At 40.1% G+C, this 26,263-nt stretch overlaps 4 protein-coding genes and 1 non-coding gene across 12 annotated transcripts; all 5 read left to right on the top strand.

The window, feature by feature from the left end:
* The first annotated feature begins 46 nt into the window (after window positions 1–46).
* LOC147172569 (uncharacterized) lies at window positions 47–14,678 on the top strand. Of its 7 annotated transcripts, none has more exons than XM_086077436.1 (29): window positions 47–435; window positions 538–623; window positions 1,014–1,061; window positions 1,221–1,277; window positions 2,947–3,031; window positions 3,123–3,188; window positions 4,431–4,594; window positions 4,845–4,982; window positions 5,070–5,123; window positions 5,234–5,287; window positions 5,525–5,578; window positions 5,660–5,713; window positions 6,633–6,686; window positions 6,765–6,818; window positions 7,079–7,132; window positions 7,253–7,306; window positions 7,603–7,647; window positions 8,761–8,814; window positions 9,136–9,189; window positions 9,259–9,312; window positions 9,564–9,635; window positions 9,716–9,751; window positions 9,908–9,952; window positions 10,025–10,057; window positions 11,707–11,853; window positions 11,955–12,131; window positions 12,695–12,785; window positions 12,868–12,945; window positions 13,506–14,678. In XM_086077436.1, the coding sequence occupies exons 4-29, from the start codon at window positions 1,257–1,259 to the stop codon at window positions 13,703–13,705; spliced, it is 1,992 nt and encodes a 663-aa protein (XP_085933562.1). In that variant the 5' UTR covers window positions 47–435; window positions 538–623; window positions 1,014–1,061; window positions 1,221–1,256; the 3' UTR covers window positions 13,706–14,678. The 7 variants fall into 7 exon arrangements, with proteins under 7 accessions (XP_085933562.1, XP_085933560.1, XP_085933559.1 ...); XM_086077434.1 differs by having other exon boundaries at window positions 1,014–1,146; XM_086077433.1 differs by having other exon boundaries at window positions 47–237; window positions 1,014–1,277.
* Window positions 14,679–16,741: 2,063 nt separating this feature from the next.
* On the top strand, window positions 16,742–16,823 carry trnas-aga (transfer RNA serine (anticodon AGA)). The gene has a single exon. It is a non-coding gene; the product is annotated as a tRNA-Ser (tRNA).
* Window positions 16,824–17,320: 497 nt separating this feature from the next.
* On the top strand, window positions 17,321–19,577 carry cfap418 (cilia and flagella associated protein 418). Of its 2 annotated transcripts, none has more exons than XM_086077808.1 (6): window positions 17,321–17,517; window positions 17,716–17,809; window positions 18,162–18,223; window positions 18,313–18,378; window positions 18,473–18,568; window positions 18,994–19,577. In XM_086077808.1, the coding sequence occupies exons 1-6, from the start codon at window positions 17,423–17,425 to the stop codon at window positions 19,151–19,153; spliced, it is 573 nt and encodes a 190-aa protein (XP_085933934.1). In that variant the 5' UTR covers window positions 17,321–17,422; the 3' UTR covers window positions 19,154–19,577. The 2 variants fall into 2 exon arrangements, with proteins under 2 accessions (XP_085933934.1, XP_085933933.1); XM_086077807.1 differs by having other exon boundaries at window positions 17,340–17,553.
* Window positions 19,578–19,653: 76 nt separating this feature from the next.
* On the top strand, window positions 19,654–26,261 carry wdr73 (WD repeat domain 73). Its single transcript, XM_086077803.1, has 8 exons — window positions 19,654–19,754; window positions 20,361–20,428; window positions 22,900–22,988; window positions 23,131–23,219; window positions 23,303–23,370; window positions 23,454–23,615; window positions 24,785–25,129; window positions 25,858–26,261. Exons 1-8 carry the CDS (start codon window positions 19,696–19,698, stop codon window positions 26,103–26,105), a joined length of 1,128 nt encoding a protein of 375 aa, XP_085933929.1. The 5' UTR covers window positions 19,654–19,695; the 3' UTR covers window positions 26,106–26,261.
* pdcd7 (programmed cell death 7) lies at window positions 19,667–22,145 on the top strand. The gene is made up of 2 exons (XM_086077802.1): window positions 19,667–19,754; window positions 20,361–22,145. Exon 2 carries the CDS (start codon window positions 20,481–20,483, stop codon window positions 21,777–21,779), a length of 1,299 nt encoding a protein of 432 aa, XP_085933928.1. The 5' UTR covers window positions 19,667–19,754; window positions 20,361–20,480; the 3' UTR covers window positions 21,780–22,145.
* Window positions 26,262–26,263: the final 2 nt, after the last annotated feature.

The raw sequence follows: 26,263 nt of genomic DNA, 5'->3' as shown, positions 1-26,263 counted from the left end.
GTGTAAATATATATATATATATTGATGGTTAATATATGAGTATGTTGTATTGTTGTTGCCCGTTACAAAATTACACTTCGGCGCTGCTTTGGATATCATCCAATCAGAAGAAAGACTTTTGGTCAGGTGAAGCATCACGAGATGGACAATTAACCGTGTACAGTATGTCCATAAACCGAAAGAAAAAAAAGTCTTAGTTCCCAATACAAACCCCGGAATGGAGCCGTAATTTCACGAGTTGAGTGTTTTTCTCATATTTCCCCTCAAGTATTTTTCCCACAATAGGAACGACAATGTAAAGAATTCGCATATAACTGGCAACGTATTCGAATTAACTATTATGCTAACAGCTAGCCTAGCTTTGTTATTTTTTCAATAGCTGCCCCTCGCAGTTTGTGCTGGTACTACGTCCGGTAACGCTTGATAGTAATTTGTGTGAGTTGAATTACGTTTTAAAAATGTACAGACATATTTTATGTGTATAGCGAGCTTATTAGAGTAAAAATATAAAATGTGCCATTCTTGTCTTTTTATCAGCGTGATCATGCTCAGCTCTCATCTCCTGGCGGAGTTTTTCCAGCTAAAGCCACGGAATGTTGGACTGCCGTGTCACAGCAGAGCAGGTTCAGAGGTCACCCTTCACTTATGTTTCACTCGAGTCATTTATTGATATTCATGTATAAAACAAGCTATAACTAAAAAAAACATCTCTCATATCCTATTACAGGTAATAAATCGAAAATATGTGCTACAGTTATAAAAGCTGCACAATGCAGTACAAGAATGTGGCAGTTAAGCATTTTATTGAAATGGGCTCTTTTTATAGTCTTTTTCTGTAATATTTGGTTGAAATAGTTGAATTTAGGTGAACATTCTCCCTCGCAGACATTTTTAGCAATGATGTATTTATTCTCCAAGCTTCTGGCTGCAAACACCTGCATGACCTCGAACTGCTCACGTTTCTTCTCCTGTGTCCGCTCCTTCTACTCTCCCGATGCCGGACTCTGCCTCAGGTATTTCTCACCCTGTTGAGAAGAAGACGTATTGGACGAGAGACACCGGTGAGGGTCCCGCCAGCCTCCTGGGAACCTGAGGGCTCCTGCAGAGAGCCAGAGGCACGAGCTTCCAGGGGGGCAACCGACCCAGGTGAATCATGCAGTGAGGACCACCTAAGCCAGCATCATAGCTGCTTTGTTTTGGTGCTTTTTCCCTGTCTGCAGCGTGGAGTGTTTTGAGAGGACTTGCCGTGCAACACCATGAGAGCTTCCAGTGACAAGGTGAGTGTGACAGTCCGGCCCTGTGATGGCTCAGCAGACCTCAAAGAGCAGAGGAGAACAAAGGAAATGTCAATTGAGGTTGCTAAAAATCTGCTTTAATTGTTTGTTTGTTTTAACAAGCGGTAATGCTTCTTTAGGTAATAGAAATGTGCACTGAACATTTGTTTAGGAATTTTGTTTTAAATATGGAGTTTTATAGCATGTAAAAGACACAAGTCGAATAGAAGAATCCTTTATTAGTACCATAATGAGTAGAAATTGCAGTTTTACAGTACACCGTCATCACACGATTTTATTCATGGCAGACAGAAAAAAATAAAAGACTACTGCATAATAATCAGTTCCTCAGTTTTTGCTATTTATAGATATATTTTAGAGATTATGTTGTTCTATAGACTACTAACAACGTAACTCCCAAAATAAGTAATATCCCTTTTTCCCCTCAACATTAATTTATTTGTAGATTAAATAGTAGGCTTTACTTTGTGGTTCAAAGACAATTTGCAGGTTTAAAAAAAATGTGAACCCAAAGTAGAATGAGCATTTTCCTTCATAAATAATGTTAAAAGTAGACATGGAAAAGAAAACAAGGAAATAATTAATTCAATTTCTGTCACCTTGCTTGCCTTGGGGTCCAGTGGGGTCATCTGACTTGGTTCTACGTCACCCTTCAATGGCAAAAATAGTTTATGTGCTTATATTTAAGATGATTAAAAAAATAATAATAATTGCTTTCTCCCACACACAGTTAAATGTTCAAGAATAAGCAAGCATCAAACAACATCCATGTATTATCCAGACCAAATCCCTCGAAGGAAATAAAAAATAAAATTGAGGGGCAAAGTCGGATAAATGCCAAAATTTATTTTTATGAAAATAAAAATCAAGCATTCATATTTTCAGCAGGAGAATGAATTTGCAATTTATATTTACATTTTAGTCCAAATACAAAAACTCATACGAGCAAGATGTACCTTGAAACAGTGTGATGAGAGCACTTATTATATTACAATATTTTTTTTCTATTACTATTGTCATCTGACTTTATGTGTATTTAGGTTAATCTTTTATTTGATAATAAAAAATAAAAAACAGTTTGAGAGACTTGGCAGTAAACAGCACCCTCTGCCTGCATTAAAAATGAACATTTACTAGTCTGAACATATTTGAAATGTTTTTAAACACTCATCAAAGTAATTTCACTTGTACCTGATTTGAATATGTTAGTCCACTTTCTACATCTGCTTTTAGGCTTTTTGTTCTGTGCCATTTTTCAGTCATATGCAAATTAGTCCCGCCCATCGTTGGATACGATTGGTTGCAAGTTGAACAGTCAACTCTTCAGACAGCAGTTTTGCAGGATAGCCAATGGAAAAAAATGCTAAAATGAGCTTCTAATCCAAAGTTCCTTTTTTTAAGGCTTCCTAGGTGTTCTATCTGGGATTTGTTTTACAGTATATCTCCAAAAACCAAACAACTTTGAAGCTTCTTTTTTTTACAAGTACATACTTAAGCAATTTAAGAGATGATGTGGAAATAAGTGCTTCCTCTTTGGGAAAAAATGCCCTTTTTTGTCTAAATGCAAATGTAAACACACTCCTAAAGTTCTCATGTTTAGTTGCACATGTGAGGCGAGGCGAGGTTTAGCATGTTCTCTGTTTGGTTGCAGGCGTCCTCGCCCTGGATGCTGCTCGTCCTGCTGCTTTGCGTCGTCTGCGCTCTCTGCCAGGAGGAATATTCCGGGAACCACTCGGGTCTGGGCCGATGCTCTTGACGGATATCGTGTTTTGGATGCATCAGATTGATGAACTAATCATTTACAGTATGTTTGGCTTATATGTACAGGTGAGGATCACACCTTTGAAGGCTCGATCCTCGACCGCTATGACCACTTGAGGCCCCCCCAGCCAGGTCAGTCACATGACTTTTAGGTGGACAAAAGTCATAAGTGCTTTGAAGATGCAGAAGGTGAATTTATGCAAAATTAGACCCAAAATGTATTTGCACCGATAAGCCTGGAGGAAAACACTGCAGTGTTTTTAATAACAAAAAATTCAAAAATCAAATAAAATTAAATTGTCACGCCCCCACTTTGCCTGGTGCCTCAGGTCAGCTGCATGACCAACTGCGTCTGGAGGTATCAAAGTCCATGCGGAGACTCAGAAGGCATACAACTTTTTTAGTTGCTGGTCCAAAGCTGTGGAATTACCCCATTTTGCACATTTAGTGAAGCCCTGTCATTAAAAAAAAAAAAACTCAACTTAAAACCCATTTTTATTCTGTTGGTTTCAATTCAGGCGGTATGGTGGATGACTGGTTAGCACATCCGCCTCCCAGTGCAAAGGATGTGAGATCAAGTCCGGGCTTCGGCCTTCCTGGGTGGAGTTTGCATGTTCTCGCTGTGCCTGCGTGGGTTTTCTCCGGGTTCTCCGGCTTCCTCCCACCTTCCAAAGACATGCAGGTTAATTGAACACTCTAAATTGTCCCTATGTGTGATTGTGAGTGTGAATGGTTGTTCGTCTTTGTGTGCCCTGGATTGAGTTGAGGGTGTACCCTGCCTATTGCCTGAAGCCAGCTGGGATAGGCTCCAGCGTCCCCCGCGACCCTTGTGAGGAATAAGCAGTTTAGAAAATAGATGGATGGATGGTTTCAATTCAGTATGAGACTTTTGACCTGTTTTAGTGTTTTAATGTTTTTTAACTTGTTTAATTGTTTTTTATATGTTGTTTGATTTTGATTTTTTTTTACAACGCTTTGTTTCGGGTGTTTTAAAATTGCTTTATGAATAAAGCTGAGTTCATTGTTCTGCATGAAAGGTAGGCAGGCTACCAAATTTTACAGCTTTAATGGTGGTATCAAAGCCAGAAAGGCAGCTCACAGATTTGATATTTAAACTATTGTGTTGAAAGCAATTGTCGCTGTCCGGCAAAGGATTTTATACATTAAGTTATCTGAATCAGGGATGTCTTGATGCTGTGTGAAAATGTGCCTAAATAGGATGTTTTTCTGAGTTCTGTTAAAGGGGAAAAGTCAGATAAATGCCAAATGTTCTGTCAAGGCGCTTGCGGCTATTTTGCAGGATGTGTGAAAGGTGCTCCAGAGTGGCCACTGTTGAGTGAACCTCAAACTAACAGACATTGTCATCTCCACCAGAGTCCTCCCATGGCTATGACGAGGACCAGAATCCCGAGGAGGATGATTACGACCCCTACGAGCCCGCCCCCACCCAGGTCACCATGATCACAGAGGACGCCTTCCCCTACATCACTACAACAGAGTCGCACTATGCCAAGAAGGACAAGCTGGGACGAAGGAAGGTGGGTGCGGGGGTGGGGTTGGGGATTATCCTAGATCCCAATATCAATTCAAAATTTTAAAAGAAAATGGTAGTATAATAGCAACTGGTATCACTGCTATTGATACTAGTTCAGTGGAAAGACATAGTAAACATGCTAAGTAGATCACACATGCTACTTATGTATAGACAAGATGCGTAAATATGTTTGCCATTAAATTCTGGCAAAAACTAACATGCCCATGGAAAGAAAAAACATTTCACCATCTCAGGTCCCGTTCAAGCACCAAGGACCTGACACCGGGTCCTCGGAGGAGTCGGGTGGCGACGCAGCCCTCGGTGAGGAGGGTCCCACCGAGTGCGATTGTGAACCCGGAGAGCCGGGATTCGCCGGCTTTGCTGGACCCAAGGTACTCGCGTGGCAAAGCGCCCTTGATAGAGGCTTCTAGAAGAGAGGCCCATCAGAAGACTTATTTGCGCTCCTCACTTCCTTATAGGGCTTGCGAGGCCTGCAGGGTAAAATGGCAGCGCCAGGATTGCAAGGCAGAGAGGTGACTCTCCAAAATCATCAATATATCATCACTGTCCAATGAAAAACTCCAAATAATGATTATAAAGGAAGTCAAAATGAGGTGAAATAAAGTACTGAGTTGTGTTTTAGGGTTATAAAGGAACAAAAGGAGTGCAAGGCCGAAGAGGAGATGCTGGCTCCATGGTGAGTAACTCAAAATGTGGCTGATGGAGATTATGTTGCTATGGAAACCATAACTGATAGTAAATGTAAAGGAAAGTGATCAAGTTAAATTACAGTCTAAAAAAAAAATACAGTGTTTTTAAGTATTTTAACATAAATACACTCACTTGCCACGTAATAATAATGTGATAGCAAATAAACAGCAAAAGGTGGACTATTTTTTGTTTGTTTGTATCTATGTTTGCTCTTTGATTTCAGGGTGATCCTGGCCCTGAAGGTGAAGACGGAGGTTCAGGTTTCGACGGGGGCATGGTGAGTAATAGGCTAGAAAAGGCGTTTGTCAAAAAAATATTGATGTTGTTACTGTTATATTTGTTTGTTTGTTTTTACCAGGGAGAACCAGGACTTATGGGTACCCGGGGTCAGCCTGGACAGCCAGGTCTGAAGGTAAAACACACCTTGACATCCCTGAGATTATGCAAAAAGTGTACAGAGCTATTCTACTGCTTGGACGAACTTCGTTCCTTCGAAATGCATCAAATGAATGATTTCTAATTTCTAGTTCCTGCTCCTAAAATGGCCACAAGAGTTTTACAAGTACCGATACCTTGAAATAAGGACGGGTATCGGCCCGGTGCCATTACAGTACCTGGTATCGGTACTCGCCCATCCCTAGTGGAGGGGTCAATTAAAAGAACCAATAGTAAGTTCAATATTGTAATTGGAAAATCGGAAAGTTGTACGCCAAGGAATTGCAAAGCGCTGGTCTCTTTCAACAAGTAAAGCAGAATGAGCCCCAATTTCAGTGCTCACTTTCTCTTTATACGTTTCCACACGCCCTTTCTGGTACAGCGGGTTGGGGGAGTTCTAACCGCTTTTCGAGATTAACGATACCATCAACAAGTGACGGTTTGAACCAGTTCTTGCAGGTGCTTATCTTTCACAAAATGAGAACTTTACTAGATGCAGTTCATTAATTTATAGACTCGCGTCCTTTCAAGGCCTCAGTCCTTGAGCAGATGAAGTCCCCCAGTGGAACAAGGGAGTCCCCAGTGGGAGTGCTCCCCAGAAGCCACTCCAAAGAATCCAAAAAGGGAGGTTATGCTGAGCTGCTTGAGCATAGGCAGAATAGTCAGAATTATCGAGCCCCATCTCCAGAACGGTGACCTGCTTCCAAGAAATGGAAGAATGTGGTCCTTTTTTTTTTTTTTAATCAATGGTTCTGAGCCATGCTTTGTCTGGTCCCCTCACTTAGCCTCGGGCGACTCTACTAGGGGGCATAAAGCCCTTGACAACAGGGACATCTAAACCCTTCCATCTTCACAATTTTGACCGTCAGGGGTCACATGACTCTTCCTGTTTGTAGGGTGACGCCGGCATGGAGGGACCACGAGGAGGAGTCGGAGGGCCCGGTAACACTGTAAGGAACCCCAATTGATCAATCAATCAATATGATTTTAATATAAAAGTCAAAAGTTGTATCATTTTGTTTATTTAGGGTTCTCGTGGTGATTCTGGCACTCCGGGATCAAGGGGAGGTAAAGGTCCCAAGGTAAAAATCTGATGAACTTTGTTTTTTTCTGGTGTGGCAGAAATATTCTTCCATAAAAGGGGGACTTTTGTATATATACATTGGAAAATGCCCAACATGAATAAGCCAAGTTACCAACCTAGTAGCTGTATCTAACGGTGACTTTTATACAATGCACGTTACGTACGTAAGTGATGCTACATTAAAATCTTGCAAGGAGCTTGAACTGCAAACGCAACCTTTACTTATATTTGTCAAGCATGATATATTTTTCTATCCAGGGTTCCGTGGGTGAAGAGGGCAAAGTGGGAGTTGAAGGACCAAATGGACGCAAGGTAATTAAAGAGGAATTGAAAGATTAAAGCTTATGTCAGGAGGAGAAGGAGAAATCTTGTAAATGATGTTGGCCAGTAGAGGTCGCCATTGAGTTCTCACTGTCTTGTCATATCCTGCAGGGCCAGACTGGAGCGCCTGGATTCCCAGGAGACATCGGCGACCGAGGATACAATGTAGGACATCTCGCACACGTCCTCGCTTTTCACCTGGAATTTGTCATGTTTTTTTATACACTTGCATTTGAAACACTTGTATGGAATCTGAGACAAAATTAGGAACAGCTTCATTTATTTACTGCCTTTCGGTGGTGGTCTAAGCAAGGCACTGAAATCGAGGCACTATCTCAAGGCGCCACTGTACTTCATTTTTTTAATCCTTCATTAATTAGACGAAACACATGTATTCAATATATTTAAATGACATTTATTAATTTATTCTATCTGAATATTTTCTTCTTTGTTCCCCTCAGGGTTATCCCGGCCAGATCGGTGGCCGCGGGCCCGGTGGACCAAAGGTACCTACTAATTATCTGTCATTATCATTTATTGTATGTTTTCCCTCTGTACATGGACAAGCGGATTCAAGTACAATACTGTATGTCTGTTGTTCACATGAGCCCCTTATTGATTTTAGTCCGTCAAACAAAGAGGACATTATGACAAACAAGATGAAGAGCCCTATGGCAGGAGAACAGAACAGAGCGTTATGTTAAACATCTACAATGTATTTTGTTTGTCGCCAAACTCTATATCCGAAGTTTAGACTGTTAATATAAAGTATATGATATCATTTACCTGTATAAATGGCATACCGAGCATTTACTTAACTTTTGCCGGAAGACATGCGCGATAAAGAAGTCAATTTTATAGCAAGTATAGCTCGTAGTTATCATTGTTTTTACTGTCCGAACTCTTTTCGTGTCAGTGTGGAGATTTCACTTTCGTTATGAGGCACCCATCAACATAACAGATACATGTATACTGAAATAGCGATGATCCTTTGTACAGGGCGTAAAAAAAATTTTTTTAATGGTGTGACTTATTAAATCAATATATAAAATCAAGTTGACACTTTTGCTATGGTTTTAGTAGAAAAACAAAGGAATCACAGTTTATGACTAAGTGTGTCGGTTAGTCACAAGGATGTCACACCACCAAGTAGATGAAGTTATTTTGATATACACAAATTAATTTTGGGAAGCTTTGAATGTTAGTTTCAATTCACGCTAAGACACCGAAACAAAGCTGGGGCTTTTTTTTTTTTGTAAAGTAATTTCCCTTTCTATTTCTGTGAAATGACACTAAACATAATTATCTAGTATTTGGATTTAATTCTACTATTTACTCCAGTACATTTCACTGACTTATTAATGTAGCGCCACAATCAGAGCAAAAATTTTACATTGCACACACGTTAATTGTGTTAAAAAAAAATTTTTTAACTAACGCACACTTGTCACAAATATTTGTCACACTTGCATGTCTCTCTTGGTCATGGAAACAGCTGAAATAGTTTCCACGGAATCCAATAATCGGCTCTTTGGTGACATGAGTGTAGACTATGCATTGAAGGATTCCTACTGTGCAGTTATTAAAATGATAAAACAAACACATTATCTCTTTGTCAGGGTACCAGAGGTCTTGGCGGCATTCCAGGCAGCGATGGTGACCCCGGAGAAGATGTGAGTGTGTATATAAATGTATAGACCTAAACTGGGCAAAGTATGGCCCACTGAGCATTTACATTATCTTGAGTCCTGTACAAATGTGTTGCTTTTTTTTTAAAGCAGTTTTTCCCTAAAACTGGTTAAGTACAATGTATTTATTACTAATGTATCTAATTAAATACTCGGTTAAGTAATTTAATTAAAATTAAATAAATAAATAAATTAGTAAAATAACCACTTTTAAATATCCATTCTCTTGAGCACACAAAAAAATTGCCACCTGGTACAATTTGCACAATCAGCTTCTCACCTATGTCATCACGTGTGTCCTCTCAGGGTCCCATTGGTGTCCCGGGACTGATGGGAGAGCCAGGTTTCTTCGGGACTAAGGTGACAAAGCCACTTTATGCACTCACCGATTTCAGCGTGACACTGAAGCGGTTATATTGACTGTTGCAGGGCGGCAAAGGGGAGCGCGGCGTTGGAGGACCTCGAGGCAGGATTGGCTCTGTGGTGAGTGAGCGCTGCAACGCATGTTATAAGTTTGATTCCTGAGGCTGAGTGAGGCCAAGTAAGCACATCTATACTGTTTACGGCATTTATGCATCATATTATACAAGTTGGAGCTTTCATGTAGTTTTTACCACCTATTGGTATTCCAGTATTTTCTCAAAACTTAATAAGCTTTCTTTATTCTTATATACATTTGTCCTGATATTTACAATGAATGATTTAAAAAATAATAATTCTGGTCCTTCCATCAGGGTCCTGGAGGTGAGCAAGGGGATGCTGGGATACCTGGCAAGCTAGGACCGAAGGGCCTCCATGGACCTCTTGTGAGTACTCACGACACAACACTGACAACCGCACAAGCTCAACAAAACGTACGTGTGTACGTGTGTGCTGTGTTTTGCAGGGGCCCAAGGGCGAGACCGGACCGGACGGTGACACGGTGAGACTAGTCATACAATCAAGAGCTATTTGTAGTCTATGTAGTCTATATATTATTATCATCACTATAAATGTCAACTTCCTGCTGGGAATTCTGCTCGTTTTGACTTCCTCCTCATGATGTCCTCAATTATTGTATTTTCTTTGATGCATGCAGGGTGCGACGGGTAGGAAAGGAGCAAAGGGCCAAAAAGGACAAAAGGTAAACTGTTTTTCAGTACGTTTGGCACACTTAAGCATCACTCTTGAGTGATTTTGGTTTCTGCTTTTTCAGGAGGCGGTTGGCGATCGTGGAGACAAAGGAGAGGTGTGCTCGTCACTAACACAAAAACGGAAACACTGGAACCACAAATTACCATAAGGGTTTCCCGCTTGTAAAGTTCAACAGAATACAAACGAAAGATCAAAGATATTCTTTTTTTTAGATGAATGTCATGTTCAAAAGATTTTGGATTTCTCTGTTGCACCTCCAAGATTTGAAAATACTTCTATTCAGTGATAATTTTGTCGATGAAACACTTTCGTCATCATTTTTGTCGAAATTGAATCAAGCCATTCATTCAGACCATAACGATAACTAAAATTGACAATTTCGTCAGGGACTAAAACGAAAAGGAAAACAACACAGTGACGAAAATTCACTCAATCCAATCAGAAGGAATGGAACGCTGGTGGAACCACTCAGAAACTGTTCAGTGTTCACTGCACTTTATTTAATGTTCAAACATGTTAGCATTCATTGTGCAGCTGTAAAATTAATCTCAAGCAATTATGCACTTTTTTTATTTAGGTGAAAACAAAGTTATATTATTGCCAGTTCAACATGTTTCATCGTAACAACGTTTTATTAAATGTGCCTTGCGTGTTAAACTAGTTACAAATAGGTATGTTATAATTTTCTGTATAAAAGTTTAAATGTTTGCTGAAGGAAAATATCGACTAAACTGTCAATTTAGTTAACTAAAATTGCTCTTTTTTTCGTCGACTAAAATTGCTGTTTATTTTCGTCGACTAAATTGTATTAAAACTAAAATACAATCAGATGACTAAAACTTTAATTTTAGTCAAAAGACTAACGAAAACTAAATTCAAATTTCTTGTCAAAATTAACACTGGTTCAATTTGGGCTAAAGTTACAAATGGTTGAGTGGCCTTACGGTGAGGCGGGTGGCATCCATTTTGTTTCAAGTTTACCATTGTAACGTTTTTTTTTTTTCACTACTAGTGCCACTTTGGGCCTACTTGGTAGTAAACTACTGTGCCGCACTAGTAACACTTCCGAGGCCCTACTAGGAGATATCTGTCACTATCACTAGTAGCCTCCTTGACCCTACTAGTAGTTGCAACATGACAAGTGGCTGCCATCTTGTAATGAGCATTTCCAACACCTCTAAAATCGAGCATATTGTAAAAAAATATCTTTGTTATCCTGCTCACACTGCTCTCCTCACATATGTTAAATTTGTTTTTTAAGTCGAGTTGTTGTGATTAGTGATGCTGTTTGAAGCATCGCAGTAATATTGACTCATCAACTGAATAAACCCACTGAATTTTGGCCTGTGTGAGCTTTTTGGTGGATATTTTTTAGCTGAAACTGATAAGCCAGTCGAACAAGGGTTTCCCCAAAATGGTTGCGGAGATTTGCTGAAAAATTATTTTCACTGTTTACTTCGAAGAGTTTTTTTTTTTTTAATGTACCGAATTTTCTAAGTCACACAAAAAAAGTTCCCCAAAAAGGCAGTTTTTCCTAACACACACAAAAAAACTTAATTTCTTTGGAACACATCCTCCGGGGGGACGTTACAGATAAGACCACTGTGAAGGATATCGAATAAAAGCTCAAATGGCTGTTAATATCAATACATACAATTTCTCATCTTTCGTTAAAAAATAAAAGAATATAAATATGACTCAAATTGTTTTTCAGCACACAATTTTTCTCCTTCGTTTTTCCAGCGTGGCCCAAAAGGTTTGGTCGGTCGGACCGGCAATTCCGGCCCCGTGGGTCCTCCCGGCATCCCGGGATCCCGGGGGGCTCGAGGCCCCCTCGGAGATCCTGGCGGCAAAGGCCAAGCAGGACCAAAAGGAGCGCAAGGTCCCACTGTAAGTCTTGTTTGCTATTTCAGAATGTTTGTGAAAAAAAGTGGAAGCCAGAAGTGGAAAACGCTTTTGAGTTAGCAAATGTGACCAAATGTTGCCTTCAGGGTCCCGGGCTATCGGACGAACAGGTGCTGCAGCTATGCCGCGGCGTGGTCACGGCTCAGATCTCGCAGTACGCCGCTTCCATCCGGGCCAAGTGCACGCAGGGTTGCCCCATCAACAATCGCACGCTGATCGGACCCCCTGGAGCCAAAGGCCCCCCGGGATCCGACGGCAAAACCGTAAGGCCGGCTGTATCCCAACCACACTGTTACTTAAATTATCATATGTTGAAGAACAAGCACAATAAATTAGGAAAATAAATATAATGAATCATTTAAAAGTATCTTTAAATAAGGAGTTACAAATCGATAAAATATATTTTAGGCTCTTTTTTTTTTTTTTGCATGGATGATGCATTTATTATCAGATTACAAATGATCACTTTATCATTAATTACATTTTATTTATTTATTTATGTATTACATGTTTAAATTATCTATTATATTTATTCAATTACTTGTCTAATTATCCTGCTTAATATAATAAATTAAATATTAAGTTCACATCATTACTTTTAGTAGCTACTTTAAATTTTTAAAGCACATTAGTAAGCGTAAAATAAACATTTCCTTGTTGTTTTTTTGCTTGTATAATTCATTTTATATCAACTATATTTGTATAGCAGTTTTTTTTTAAATCACATTTTGAATAAATATTTTCAATTACAAAAATGCTAAATTTTTTGAGAAAGTATAAATGATATCATTTATATTTATTTACGCACTGATTTCGTCTCTTGTAGGGAAAAGTGGGCAAAGCTGGATCCAAGGGAGACCGCGGTGTTCAGGGAGACCGAGGCCTGGAAGGAGAGAAAGGATCACAGGGTGAACGAGGTCTGCCATCAGCTTTTTTTTGTTCATTTTCAAAATCATTTTTATTTCATGCGTGGAAGTTGATAAGTGCCTTTATGAGCAGGCAAAAAAGGTCCTAAAGGAATTCCAGGTGGTCCAGGAAAAGGCTTCCAAGGACTTGATGGACCACAAGGGGCCCCCGGTGAGACCATGTTTTCATAGTTATGAACAAGTTGCTTTGGTCATTTTCAACAAAAAAAACACAACTCATTTTCTGTAGCGTTAACATGGGCACTAGCATTAGCCGTTAGCCGCTAAAGATGGTGATGTGACGTGCATGGAGCGCTCACACATGTTACAACTGACCTAGCTTATCTTGGTGGTTGTTTTATTTCAAAGGGTGGCACACAGCTTTAAGATGACTTTCGCCACTTTTTCCCACAGGTTTTCAAAGTTTGAAATAAAGAAATATATCAAATATGAACCAAAATAGAGAAATTTTGATTATGCTTTGATCTGTCTAACAATTACCAGTTAAAACTTGGATCTGGCCACTTACATTTATTTTTGCTATTAATTAAAAAAAAATTTAAAACTAAGTATGAAAAATTAGATCATCCTTTGACGTGTCCTAGCTGGTTTTCCTGCCCTAGGTGGTGTGACGTCAACAACAGAGATGCGGAAGACTTTAATTTAAAGATAAATGAGCTTTTGTTTGTTGCTTTTAGGAGACGTTTAAGACCACTTTTATTATTTCCTTAGGTTTTCCGGGTGAGCCTGGTGTAGCCAAAAACGGCATGGAGGGTCCGCGTGGCGCCCGAGGGTTCCCAGGTCCAATGGGCATCACCGGGATGCTGGGAATCCCTGGCATTCCAGGTTTCTGCGAAGCTCGGGACTGCAGCATCCACGCGCCCGTGATGCGCAAAGAGCAGGGTCTGGTTAAGGGACCCCGCAGTTCCTAAACGAAAGATTAAACAAGTGGGAGAGTCACTTGGTCATCATCATTTTGCATTATTTAAGCTTCAAGCTGATCAAAATGTTAGCAGCCCGAGTAACAACCTGAGGGGCACTCTGCTCCAGGAACATTCTGCTTTGTATCCATTTTCTTGGTTGGCAAAAAGTATTTTACCATTCAGTCCTAGTTTTTTATTCTGACGTGTAAAAAGCAAATGAGCATTCAGCACCATTGGGAAGTATTTACAACGCTTCACTTTGTCCTCATTTTTGTATCTTAGGTCTTTATTCCACAATGTATTTTTTTCGTCATAACATTCTACATTGCGTGGGTTTTCTCCGGGTACTCCGGTTTCCTCCCACATTCCAAAAACATGCATGACAGGTGAATTGGACACTCCAAATTGTCCATAGGTGTGATTGTGAGTATGGTTGTTCGTCTCTGTGTGCCCTGCGATTGGCTGGCAACCAGTTCAGGGTGTACCCCGCCTACTGCCCGAAGCCAGCTGGGATAGGCTCCAGCAACCCCCGCGACCCTTGTGAGGACAAGCGGTACAGAAAATGGATGGATGGATGGAAAATTCTACACGCAATGCATACTCGCAACCCGAAAATAGTTTTTATAAAATGTTTTCAAATGTGTTCAAATTTAAAAATAAATAAATAAATAACACTGATAAATATAATATATATTCATAGCCTCTGCTCAAAAGTGTATTGATACCACATTTGGTAGCAATTACAGCCTCAATTATTTCGGATGCCACAAGCCAGGCACACTTTGGCCAGTCTGGCCTTTCAAGCTTCCATCAGGTTGGAGCGGGAATATAACAAAATGTGGAAAAAGTGGATGCGCTGTGAATATTTTCTAGATGCACGGTAAGTAAATAAAGGATGGTGTGTAAATATGATGTAAAGTATCTCAAATACATGTACTGTGCTCTGAAGTGTTTCAGATAAACTGCCTGATGTTTTGTTTAATTTGTGTCCTCTTCACTTTGGTTGTCACAGGAATGATCGTTATACAGTTGTTATTGTTTTCCCACACAAATTCCAAGGCAACACAGTGATCATGGATGAAAGGAATCAAGCTCTGGTGTTTTTAGTGTTCAAATACTGCATTCAAATGTGAAGTTTATTAATAGTTCCGTGGGTTTGACTGCTTTGGGATGGCACCAAGAGGCATTTGCCGGTTGGGAAAACAAAATTTTTAAATAAATACATTTACATCATATTTGTTCTGATTTTAATTATTTTATTTATTTATTGGGGGGGGGGGGGTAGCTCTTGAAGAAATATGGTATAAAACAAAATACATTGTAGACGTTTGACATCTACAATGCTTTGTCCTGGTCTCCTGCCTTCGGACTTGACAAGTGACCTGAACTATTGCTTTATCCTGTTTTGCTAAATGTGGAAGTTAGTGACAGTGAACTTCTTTTTTTTTTAACCCATCACCACTTTTATAATTGAATGCATTTGACAAAATGATATCCTCAGTTCGGTTCTATGAGTTTGTGTAGTTAATTTAAACGTTGAGTGTTAAATATCGCCTACAATAAAAGAGAGACTATTCAAAATATGTATATTTAAACAAAATGGGATTGTGCTACACGCCCCGTTTTCATCACGTGATGATCGAGAAAGTGAAATTTATGCTGCGTTCAAAGACAGTGGGAAGTCTGACTTTTCTAACGTTATATCCTGAAGTATACGCGGGAACTATGGAGGTAAATATGGTGCAAAACTAACTAACTAAAAATGTGTACCTGTAGAAAAAAAGTCTAAATTTGTATCTGTAAAAGTCGTGATTTGTGCCTGTAAAAAATGTTTTTGTATCTGTAAAAAAAAATTGTACCTGTAAAAAAAAATGTGTATGTGTAAAACAAATTTGTATCTGTAAAAACTAATTTGTACCTATAAAAGTCATGATTTGTACCTGTACAAAAAAAAATTTGTACCTGTACAAAAAGTGTAAATTTGTATCTGTAAAAGTTGTGATTTGTACCTGTAGAAATGACAACTTGTCGTCAAAGAAGTCGCCACTAGGAGTCACAAGTGGTTTTTCTGCTGCTGTCCAGTGACGTGAGTTTTGCACCATTTATCTCGCTACAAAAGGTGCAAAACTGATTCGTACTTGTAGAGCGCCCTGATTTGTACTCGTAGAAGAAGAGGGCGGGCTCTGGAGGATTTGGGCGGGCTAAAGCTCAACCTCATTGGTTGAGCGAACGACAGTGGGTTGAACTTAAATGACGCCCATGCACAAGTCTGCAATTCCGAACAGAGTAGCCACACTAGTTTACGCGTTCGAACTTTTTTTTTACAGGTACAAATCACGACTTTTTTCTACAGGTATAAAACATTTTTACAAGTTAGTTTTGCACCATATTTACCTCCATAAAACCTACTGCTGGCACTTGGCCGTTTCACAAAAAGAGAAAATCTGCGTAAAAATTACGTACATTATAAATGCATTGAGATGCTCATCAGTAAACTTGTACATGTATGTGCACGGTAAGATTTGTATGCAAATGTATTTATTTGAAACTTATCAGGCTTATAACTGAGCCACTTTAACAGCATTGAAATAAAAATATTAAGGCTTAACCCCTTATCGTATATATTGAATGACTTGTGCAACGACTCAACACTCAAGACAAAGCTGTTTTTTATACCTTGCTGCCGTAACAAGTCATGTTATCAAATGAGAAAGAATGTGAAATATAGAAATCACTTCGTAAAGGTGGGGATTTTACCTATCCTTTGATTTGAGTAGTTATTTGGTCATTATCTATTATTTGAATGTAATTGATACTTTTTATGATTATGTGATAAATCTGATTAATTTTCAGTGTCTGACAACCGTGTATTTCTTGTTTAAGTAAAGTACATTTAAAAAAAGGTAGTGAAAAAAATAAGTTTGTATGGTAACGTGCATTAATGACGTCTTAGCTCAATGCTTCCTTCAAAGCCAACGGTCTTAATTTCAACTAATTCCCGCTGGATAGAAACCATATTTAAAATTTGCATCAAAGTTGTTATGAGTTGTCGTGGCCGAGTGGTTAAGGCGATGGACTAGAAATCCATTGGGGTCTCCCCGCGCAGGTTCGAATCCTGCCGACAACGATGTAGTTCTTTTTTATACAGTTACTTTTCGTTGTTTGTTTGTTTGCTGGTTCTACAACGCTTCCCTCTACACTTTCAGAACAAATGCTAGTAATTATTTAATGCGCTGTTACACAAGAAAGGACAATTAAACTATTAATGAATTTGTAATGACCTTGTCCTTAAAATATTATCGGTGTTTTAATTTGATCTCTACGATTTAAATCAATAAAATATCCTATTTTTTTAAAATAGCTGGAAGTATTGTCTGCGCATTTCCTTCTCGCGTCTCTTTATGACGAAACATCAAGCGTCATTCGTAATAACCGGTACGATCGTACTTTATATTTTACTTCCAAAATAAATGGAAGCGTCAAATGACCCTACTGTACACTGCAAAAAAAAAGCCATTAAGAAGCTTTTAATAAATTAAGAATCTATATTTTTTTACGAGGTGATGGTTGTTTCTATTTGCGTTTGTCGAGATAAAGTAAGAGAATGCACGTGCAATTTATTTCGAAGGATTGTCCATGAATGCACGCTCACGTTACTTAGCAACGTCGAATGTTGTCGTAATGGCGCCCTAGTTAGCCTCTAAAGCTAATGGACTGACAGCCGCCATGGACGATGACCTGGACGAGTTATTGGACGAGGTGGAAAACAAGTTTTGTCGCAACATTTCCGTCAGCCTGGCGAGCTCCAAAAAGGAGGAAATGTGCGGTAAAGACAGTGGCGAGCGCCGGAATGTCGGGTAAATCCAGCTAACGGGGCTAAAGCTAATGCACAGAGATGACGTTGCCCTGACGCACGCATTTATAACGCCACATTATAGTGTAGCTTTGTTTATTGATGCTATTTGAGCATGTCGATGTCGAGGCTGTCGTAGTTTAATGAGTATTTCTTGTGTCACCAGATGTGGAAAGAAGATAAGCAGCATCACTGAGGACATTGACGCTCTCCTGGAGGAATTACAGGAGGGAGACCACAGTAATGCACCTCATGCTCAGGTGAATATTTTTTGGGTTTAAAATGCTTATAACAAGACCTCCTATGCACTACCACAACTCAAATTCAGTGAGAAAACCACCACAGTTGCACTGTGCTTCATTTGCTATAGGGCGACATCAAGTGGCCAAGATGATCAAGCAGTAAAATATGCAGGATGAAATAAGATTTTAAACAAGGGCAAGATGACCAAAACCATAAGTAGCAATATTGGAGTTTTTGCAGTTGGTGTGTAGTGCAAATGCATCATAAGAAATATAACACCAGAGGTACAATGTTTAGTAGTGTATAAGTATGAATTGATGGTTGGCAATGATTTATTGGATTAATTTATTGTTGCATGTTTTATTTCAGCCTGCATCACTTCCCAAAGGACACAGGGACAACCAGATTCACTCTCAACCTGGAGGGAGAAAGTGAGCTAAATGAGCCAGCCCGAATATTTGGAAACCACTCTGGGTTTATTTAATGTCTGCCCTCTCCATCCATCAATGCGTCCATCCAGGTGCTGTCCCGTTTACCTCGGAGGCAGCGCCGTGGCAAAAGGAGTGGGAACAGCCGCATCCAAGAGGTGACAAAACTCAATTTAGCTTCTACTATGAGCATTAATGCAATTAAAAACACATTTGTCTCACCGGCAATGACCGATGGCCGTGTGCGGGCAGGTCATGTGACCAGCTGAGGTGCACTTCCTGCGACTTCCGGGTGTTGACGTTTGACGACTGCGAGTGGGACTCTTCGTGTGATTACCTCTTCCTCAGGTGAGCCGAGATCACACTTTTCAACTACAGTGGTGCTTTGACATACAAGTTAAATTTATTCCACGACCGCATTCGTAGCACTTGAATCTCAAAGCTGCATTCCTAATGGATATTAATGGAAATGCCATTAATCGGTTCCAGCCCCACAAAAATCACCAACACAAATGTTTGTAACCTTTTTATAATAAGAAAAATAGTACTATACAGATTGTATCCAGAAAAATGAAAGTTTTGTTTGACTTTCTGGTTGGACTTCTTTTTGTTACTGGTGGCTCCCTCTAGTGGTATGCAAAGGAATCCCCGCCTGATTACAGTTAAATTATATTCAACCTTAAAATCCAATACATTTTCATTTCATCGTTATGAATTGCTTTATACTTTTATTAAGCTACATAAAATGTGTATTTAACTTCATGTGCACACAGGAACAACATGCCCAACCACGGCAAGCTTGGAGCCAAGCTGAGGAAGAGGAAGGGCGTCCGAGCGTACGCTTGCCAGTGCAGCTGGTTCACTGCGTCGGAGGCCACCGACGTATTGATGCAGCCGCAGCTCAGATGGGCGTGCGCAAGACACCTGGACTAAACCGTCTTCATACAATACTCACAAAAAGATGTACACAATTTGTTCTCTAATAAGCGTTTGAACGGCAACATTCACCACTGTTTATTTTTTTTAATATCCAAAAATGTCCACTTGTTATCCTTTCTGTGACTCTAACTTTTTGTGAGTTGTGGGTCACCATCATGGCAACGCCACCTGTACACATCAGCAGGCCAAACTATGATGAGATGCTGTTTAACATATTGTAATGTATAATATCAACAATTTTCTAAACACTTGGATCAGTCTACCGAGTAGACAACCCCAATTATGTTGAGCATTTAAATGTTCTGTCTGTCATTTGACATCACTCACTGGCATAAATAGATGATTAAATATATATTATTTGCAGTAAGAAAATACTGGATCATTAACAAAATTGAGATAAATATATTTATCTAAAAACGTCCAGCGTTTTGATTTCCCAGTCAACTGACTGATTTGTCCGCCAGTCCAGCTGGTGGCGCTGCAAACTAGGAAGCGAACCGGAAGAAACGACTACAGAGATAAACACGACGAAAGTGATGGAAGAAACCGAATTTGACGAGTTCATCGACGATTGGTTTATTGAATCGTTGAAAACGTAAGTCACTTAGAAGGAATGGCTGGCTGTCCACATCCTGTTAAGGGTTAACGTTTTTGTTTAAACAAAAAAAACCACCGCAAGGAAATGCGAATACGTCCTCGTGCTAATAGCACAATGACGCATGCGGCTTTTCACGTTAAACTCCGCTCAAAATTATGTTAATGTTAATTAAGTTTTGCAAAGCATCTACTCGTAACGAATTATTTTGTTCCACCAATTTTAAAGGTATTTTAGCTTTTAATAGCACCTAATTATTCTGGCTTGATTCTCCCCGTGATTTCAGGCTTTGTTTTTTGTTCATGTTAGCATTGGATGTCTGCGACTTTACAGCTTGAACTCCGCTCGGAATTAATCTAAAGTTTGAGAAACCCGTACTTATGACTATTTCCTATATTACATCTCCTATAATATTGTCCCTATTCTGCATTTCTTGCTTCTGCCGTTGATATAAGGCTGTAAGACGACATTTGCTTTATATAATGGGTCAAATGGCTACCGTCTCTTCAAAGCTAACGTTATTGATTAAAAAAAAAAATCTTGCCACAACGGTGAAATTGCGAAATTTTGGAAAACTCACTATCCTGTCTTGTCTGTGTTGTGCAGTTACAGAGACCTTCATGTGTATCAGCTGGAGTTTCCCACCCAAGTCATTGAGTGGACATCGGGGAAAAGTGAGTAAATCCATTTACTAAAGACTTTTCGCTCATTGTTAGAAAAAGAGAAATGGACTGGACATACGGCCCTGGCGCACCTGGTGATCACCAACGTCCCGGCAACTACCCCACCGGCAGAAGTATGCTGAGCAGCTACGGGTATGAAATATCATCCAATCATCCCCCGCCTGGATTTCCCTGCGCTTTCCCTCCACCACATCCTCCTCCTCCTTTGGGCTACTTCCCCAACGTTCCACCTCCACTTCCGACATATCCACCAGTGGTCCAGAATTATAATTGGAATCCCCCCAAAAAAGACTTTGAAGCACCAAGTGCGATTTGTCTTGAGTCTCCCGTGGATGAAAAAGCTCTCCAGAGGAAGCAGGATGAACAATGGCTAAGTCATTTCTTACAAAAAACATCCAGAGAGACTAAGGAAGATGCTCGGACGCCGCAGTCGCAATCACCTCCAGATTTCGGAGTCCTCTTACGCGACGCTGTTGGTCTTGTGTCCCGACTGTCCGAGTCCTGCCGAAACCTCACAGACAAGCTGCACGAGGACGACGCCTGGGCAGCCTCTTACGGCGATGCCTTGCACCTAAAACGGGACCTCCAGGATAAACTGTCGAGTCTAGCGGGTGGATTTGAAGCGAAAAAGCGTCATGTGATGAAGGTACGAGGGCGGCGGCTGAAAAGCAGACAAAAAGCCCAGATGTTACAAGCCGAGTTTGAGGCGCATCGGGCCGAGAAGGAGAGCGCCGTGGACAAATGGTGGCTGCGACAAATCCACCAGGTGGAGGAGGAGAAGAAGGAGCGCGAGCTGAAACTGGCGGCTGATTCGGTGCTGTGCGAGGTGCGCAAGAAGCAGAGCGACATCAAGCGCATGCAGGACGTCTTGCGCTCGCTGGAGAAGCTGCGGCGCCTGCGCAAGGACGCCGCCGCCCGCAGGGGCGTGAGCGCCGGCGAGGACGAGGACGCGGCCTTCCAGCGCCAACTGGACCGGCTGCGGCGCGTCACCAAGGCCAGGACGCTCATCTACACGGCGGAGGAGAAGGCCCTGACGGTGATGCTGGATGGCGTGCAGGAGGAAGAGCGGCGGGCGCTCAGGAAGGATCGGGAGAGGCGGCAAAAACACAAAATGGACGTCATGCTTTTTGGCGAGGAGGCGCCCGCCGATGCCGCCCTGCTGCCGTTTACGGAGTACTACGCCCAAGCGGAGTCCTCGCTGCACGCTTTGCTTCACGTACGACGGCAGTGGGACGTCTTCCTGGTGCCGGATGATCATTGTGACGGGACCACCATCCCACCGGGATGGATCCTGCCCCAGCCGCCGTCCAACCCAGCCTGGGCAGTCGCTCTGGCCGACTAATAACAATCAAGCCGTGTGTTTGTTTTTTTTTCCGCTTTTAGTGACTTTATTACAGAAGGTTACCACCAAGGCTGCAACGACAGATTATTTTAATTCGGGATGCGCGAGAACTGATACCAGGTACTGCTATCAGGTCGATAGTGGCCTTATCTCATGGTATTGGGTAGACTGTAGATACCAATTACAGATACTTGGAACAAAAAAAAAATCTGATATCAAGTCTTCCTTGCCCGCATTTGGTGCTGTAGTGTGGCCGTTTGACATGTTGGTGAATCATCATGTGCGCCAGAAATTGAATTGTCTGTCATTGTGTACTATTTTTTAAAATACATTTTCTACAATAAAACAAACAAACAAATAAAGCAACCTTTACGTTAATGTTCTTGATTTCATGTTATTTGACAATCTACCATATTTGGAATTGTTTTATTAATTTTTTAAGGTTCTGGATTATTCTGTAAAATTCTTCAAATCCTCTGTAAGATTGTTTAAATTTCATTGCGCAAAATTCATTGGACAATTTTCTAGAAGAGTGTTCAAATTTTAGATATATTTTTTTAATCAAAAGATGCTCTGAAAGATTCTTTATTTTTGGGGCGGGGTTAATTGTATTATGCAAAATTCAAGATTTTTTAAATTCACGTTTTGAATATTTACTTTGCTTGGTAGATTTTTTATTTTTTTTTACATTAAGCTTTGCATCATCAAAGAGAGCAAGCCATTTTCAACACTTCACATTGGTCAATTATATATATTTATATATATATATATATATATATATATATAAAATAGGCAGCATGAAGCAAAATCCCCTCTGATAACATTTTGTAAAATTTGTTTTTTTCATTAATCTATACTACTGGTCAGTCTACGTGTTCCGTCTATCTATCTCTATATATGTATTTTTTTTATTTATAAAATATTTATATTTTATATTATATTATACTATTTATATTTTATATATTTTTTGTTGTAGTGGTAATTTGGACCACATGAGGGTGCTGTATGCCTTCAAAATTACATATTTTTTCCCGCTGTAGAAGCGTGACATAGTTTTACTCAAACTCCACCCACATCATGCAAATAACAACATTACTTATTTTAATTTGTTTGTCTACAGCCATCTGTGTGGCAGGTTACAACAAGTCCTCAAAAAGTGAAATTTTGGAGCTCTGTTTGCCTCAAAAACTCTTTGCGGAACAAAACAAGGTAAACTAATAATAGTGCAGCCCATGTGGTGTGCGAGTTTGTTCATGTTTGTGTTCTTTTGCATGTGTACGTCTTGCTTGTGTGTATGTATATTCGTCCACATGTTTGTTCCTGTTCGAATTGATAATGATGATGCGTTCAGGGTCTCTGTGCCGAGCGGGATTTCAAAGTGCTCCATGGTGGATTTTCTCCAGGTCCTGTCAGCGTCCTCAAATACGTCCCGGGAACGAGGTGAGCAGGAAGTCCCAACGTGAACGTTTCCTGTCTTCATTTTAAAAGTCTAAACATTTTGTGCCGCTGTTTTGTTTTGGAAGGCTGATTGTGACCGACGACGGGCTGACCGACGACCTGCAGGTCTGGAACCTCGGGGGCGATGACAGCGGTAAGTACACTATGATGTCATCAAAGTTATCATGAATTAGCCGTGAGCTGACGCTGGTTTTTGTGCGTGTTTGTGCGTCTCAGACGTCATCACAAAGGTGGCGAGCATCCAAGGTTCGAAGGGAAGCGCAGGTGGCGTCAAGATGGCGGCCAGACTCTCACCGCAGCCGGAGGTTCTTCACGGGTGTCGGGTTTGTGACGTCAGGCTGACGCAGCTCATCACAGGACAGACGCTCTACCAGCTGGGTAAACATTTAGACGGTCGGACATTCGGGTTTCTCGGAATCACGGTTGCAACCTGCTGGTAACGCTGCTGTACAATGGGCTCGTTGCACAAATCCGCTACTTCCTGAACTCAGTAGCACTCCTTCATTTCCTGTCTTTCATGATTGGACAAATTCACAGACACACCTGGATTAATCCTTTTGTCCAATCATGAAAGACAGAAAATAAAGGAGTGGTATAAGGCGAGCCCATTACAAGTTTACAGAAGGTCAACTCAAGAGGTTCCTTCCTAGGTTTTTTTTTTTTTTGGTCAGTACTATTGGACAAAAATTTTTTATGGAAGATTCTTTTTTTGGTGTACATCTCGTAATACACACACTAATACACAAACACCCCCCCCCCAAAAGAAAAAAAACTCACCCCTGAAAATTTGATTGTGGTAGATTCTCACGCTTCTGTTTTTATACCCCCCAAATTTTGGAAATGCTTATTTATTTTTTAATCCCTGAAAAATTTGTTGTAGAATTTTTTTTTTTTTTTTCACACTGAGCTGTGGAAGATTCTTAATATTTTTTTGTCTTTTTATTTCTTTCGCAAATTTTTGTTTTGAAAAATGATTGAAATTAGCTTTTTTGGGGGGATTTCTTTTTTTAATTGTTGCGGAAGATTATTCTTATATTTTTTTATTCAATATTTGTAGATTTTGACGATTTTCCTGGTTTTGAACTCGCAGATTTGCATATTTGTGGTGTTTTTCTTTGAATTTTGATTTGTTTTTTAATATGTTCTGATCTCCAATGCATTTTAATGGTTGATGATTATGCAAACATTTGCAATTCGCAAACCAGCTGCGTCTTTATCACCCGAGAATCTGTACTAGATATTTTTAGTTTTTTTAAATCGTAATAAATGATTAGATTACTTATATACCATTGCAAGATACTCAACGACACTTTTATTCCCTGACTTTGCAGATCAAAATTAATTAATTAGATTAATCGAAAGAGTTTTGTGGAAATTTCTCTGCTAAAAAACAAGCTTTTTTTTTAAGATGATAAATGCCGAAATTTGAAGGGAAATATACCAGTATGTGTATTTATTTATTCATATATATATTTAAAAAAAAAAAAGTGATATATATATATATTTTTTTAAGTGTCTTAGGTTTCTGTTTCTTTTTGTCCGAGCAGCATCAACCTGTGAGGAGCGTCTGACCGGTTTCCACTTTGTAAGCAACGCCGTCTTCCTGGCCGCCTGCTCCAACGGCGACGTTCTCACCGTGGACACGCGGACGTCGGCTCCGCCTCAACTGGCGCCCGCTCCCTCAATGGCCGATTCCGGCGTTTGGTGTGCGGGCGCGTCCGAGTCCAAGCTGGTCCGCGTGTCGTCATCCGGGCGAGCGGCGGTGTCGGATTCAAGGAGCCCGGCGAGCATCGTGTGTCGGGCTAAACTAGCGGTGGACAAGCCGCATTGCGACCCGGATGACATCAGTGTTTCGTGTGCGCCGGCGCTGGACGACGTCATTGCTGTGTCAGGTTTGTCACGTTTGATAAACTGCTTAAGATGGGTGCTCTTAACTCATTCGCTGCCATTGACGGCTATAAACGTCAAAAATTAATTTAACTATTTCTATTAGTTTAACATTTTATTTATGAGAACCTAGGGAAAAAATGATTGTACATTTAGAACAGACAAAATTTGTGATTAATCGTGAGTTAACTAGTAAAGTTATGCAATTCATTACGATTAAAAATTGTAATCGCCTGACGCCCCTAATTTTTAATAATCTTTTTTTTTATAAAAAAACAACGAATATTTTCTCTAAAAAAAATATTTTTTTTATATATTTTCTTTAAAAAATAATTGTAATATATTTTACATTGAATAATCTGTTCTTTAAAAAATATTTTAATGTTTTTAAATTTTTTATAATTTCTTTTTTATAATTTTAATTGTTTTGTTATTTTTTATAATCTTTTTACAAAAACAAAAGATTATTAAAAATTAGGGGAATCAGGCGATACATTTTCTTAATCGTAATTAATCGCATGAATTATCAAGTTAACTCACGATTAATCACAAATTTGATATCTGTTCTAAATGTACAACAAAGAAATTCTTCTAGGTTTTCACACTCTTGTTAACAAAAGTGGAAAAAATGTTAAACCAATAGAAATAGTTCAAATTAATTTTTGACGTCTACAGCCGCCAATGGCAGCGAATGAGTTAATATAAACGCCTGCATTCATTTGATTATTTTCAGGTTTCAGCAGCGTGGTCCAAATATACGACACGTCGTCGTGGGGGTCGGAGCCCGGTGATGCCGATCCACTTTTCGAGCACCGCGGCCACGCCGTGTGCTCTCCGCAGTCGTCCAGTCATGCTGAAGGTGGCGCTGTTGCAGTCACTTGTCACCTTTGGCATCCCAAAGAGTCCAGGACGCTTGTGTCTGCTGCCGGCGACGCATCACTACACGTGTGGGACTGGATCGGCCAATCGGATGGCAGGTGACACACGGGCTAAATAAACCGCTTGCTTTTGTCAGTTGGCTCTCAAAAAGCACACCACCACATGAAATTTTCATTTAGCAGATCAAGTTGAAACACTTTTCATATTAAAGCATAATTAGTGCGCAATCAAAAGTGAAATAAAAAGTCACACAAGCAACG

This window comes from Leptonotus elevatus, chromosome 6 (assembly GCF_054856555.1).
Source record: "Leptonotus elevatus isolate MCC_2025b chromosome 6, RoL_Lele_1.0, whole genome shotgun sequence".
In the NCBI taxonomy this organism is placed as follows: Eukaryota; Metazoa; Chordata; class Actinopteri; order Syngnathiformes; family Syngnathidae; genus Leptonotus; species Leptonotus elevatus.
This window is presented reverse-complemented; position numbering and strand designations above follow the sequence as displayed.

Coding starts and splice junctions, on each gene's coding strand:
- LOC147172569 (XM_086077433.1), top strand. CDS start 1,257: ATGAGAGCTTCCAGTGACAAG. Junction 1,278..2,946: donor TGAGAGCTTCCAGTGACAAG/GTGAGTGTGACA, acceptor GTTTGGTTGCAG/GCGTCCTCGCCCTGGATGCT. Junction 5,288..5,524: donor GAGGAGATGCTGGCTCCATG/GTGAGTAACTCA, acceptor CTTTGATTTCAG/GGTGATCCTGGCCCTGAAGG.
- cfap418 (XM_086077807.1), top strand. CDS start 17,423: ATGGACGATGACCTGGACGAGTTATTGGACGAGGTGGAAAACAAGTTT. Junction 18,379..18,472: donor GGAACAGCCGCATCCAAGAG/GTGACAAAACTC, acceptor GTGTGCGGGCAG/GTCATGTGACCAGCTGAGGT. Junction 18,569..18,993: donor TGTGATTACCTCTTCCTCAG/GTGAGCCGAGAT, acceptor ATGTGCACACAG/GAACAACATGCCCAACCACG.
- wdr73 (XM_086077803.1), top strand. CDS start 19,696: ATGGAAGAAACCGAATTTGACGAGTTCATCGACGATTGGTTTATTGAA. Junction 23,616..24,784: donor ACAGACGCTCTACCAGCTGG/GTAAACATTTAG, acceptor TTGTCCGAGCAG/CATCAACCTGTGAGGAGCGT. Junction 25,130..25,857: donor CGACGTCATTGCTGTGTCAG/GTTTGTCACGTT, acceptor GATTATTTTCAG/GTTTCAGCAGCGTGGTCCAA.
- pdcd7 (XM_086077802.1), top strand. CDS start 20,481: ATGGACTGGACATACGGCCCTGGCGCACCTGGTGATCACCAACGTCCC.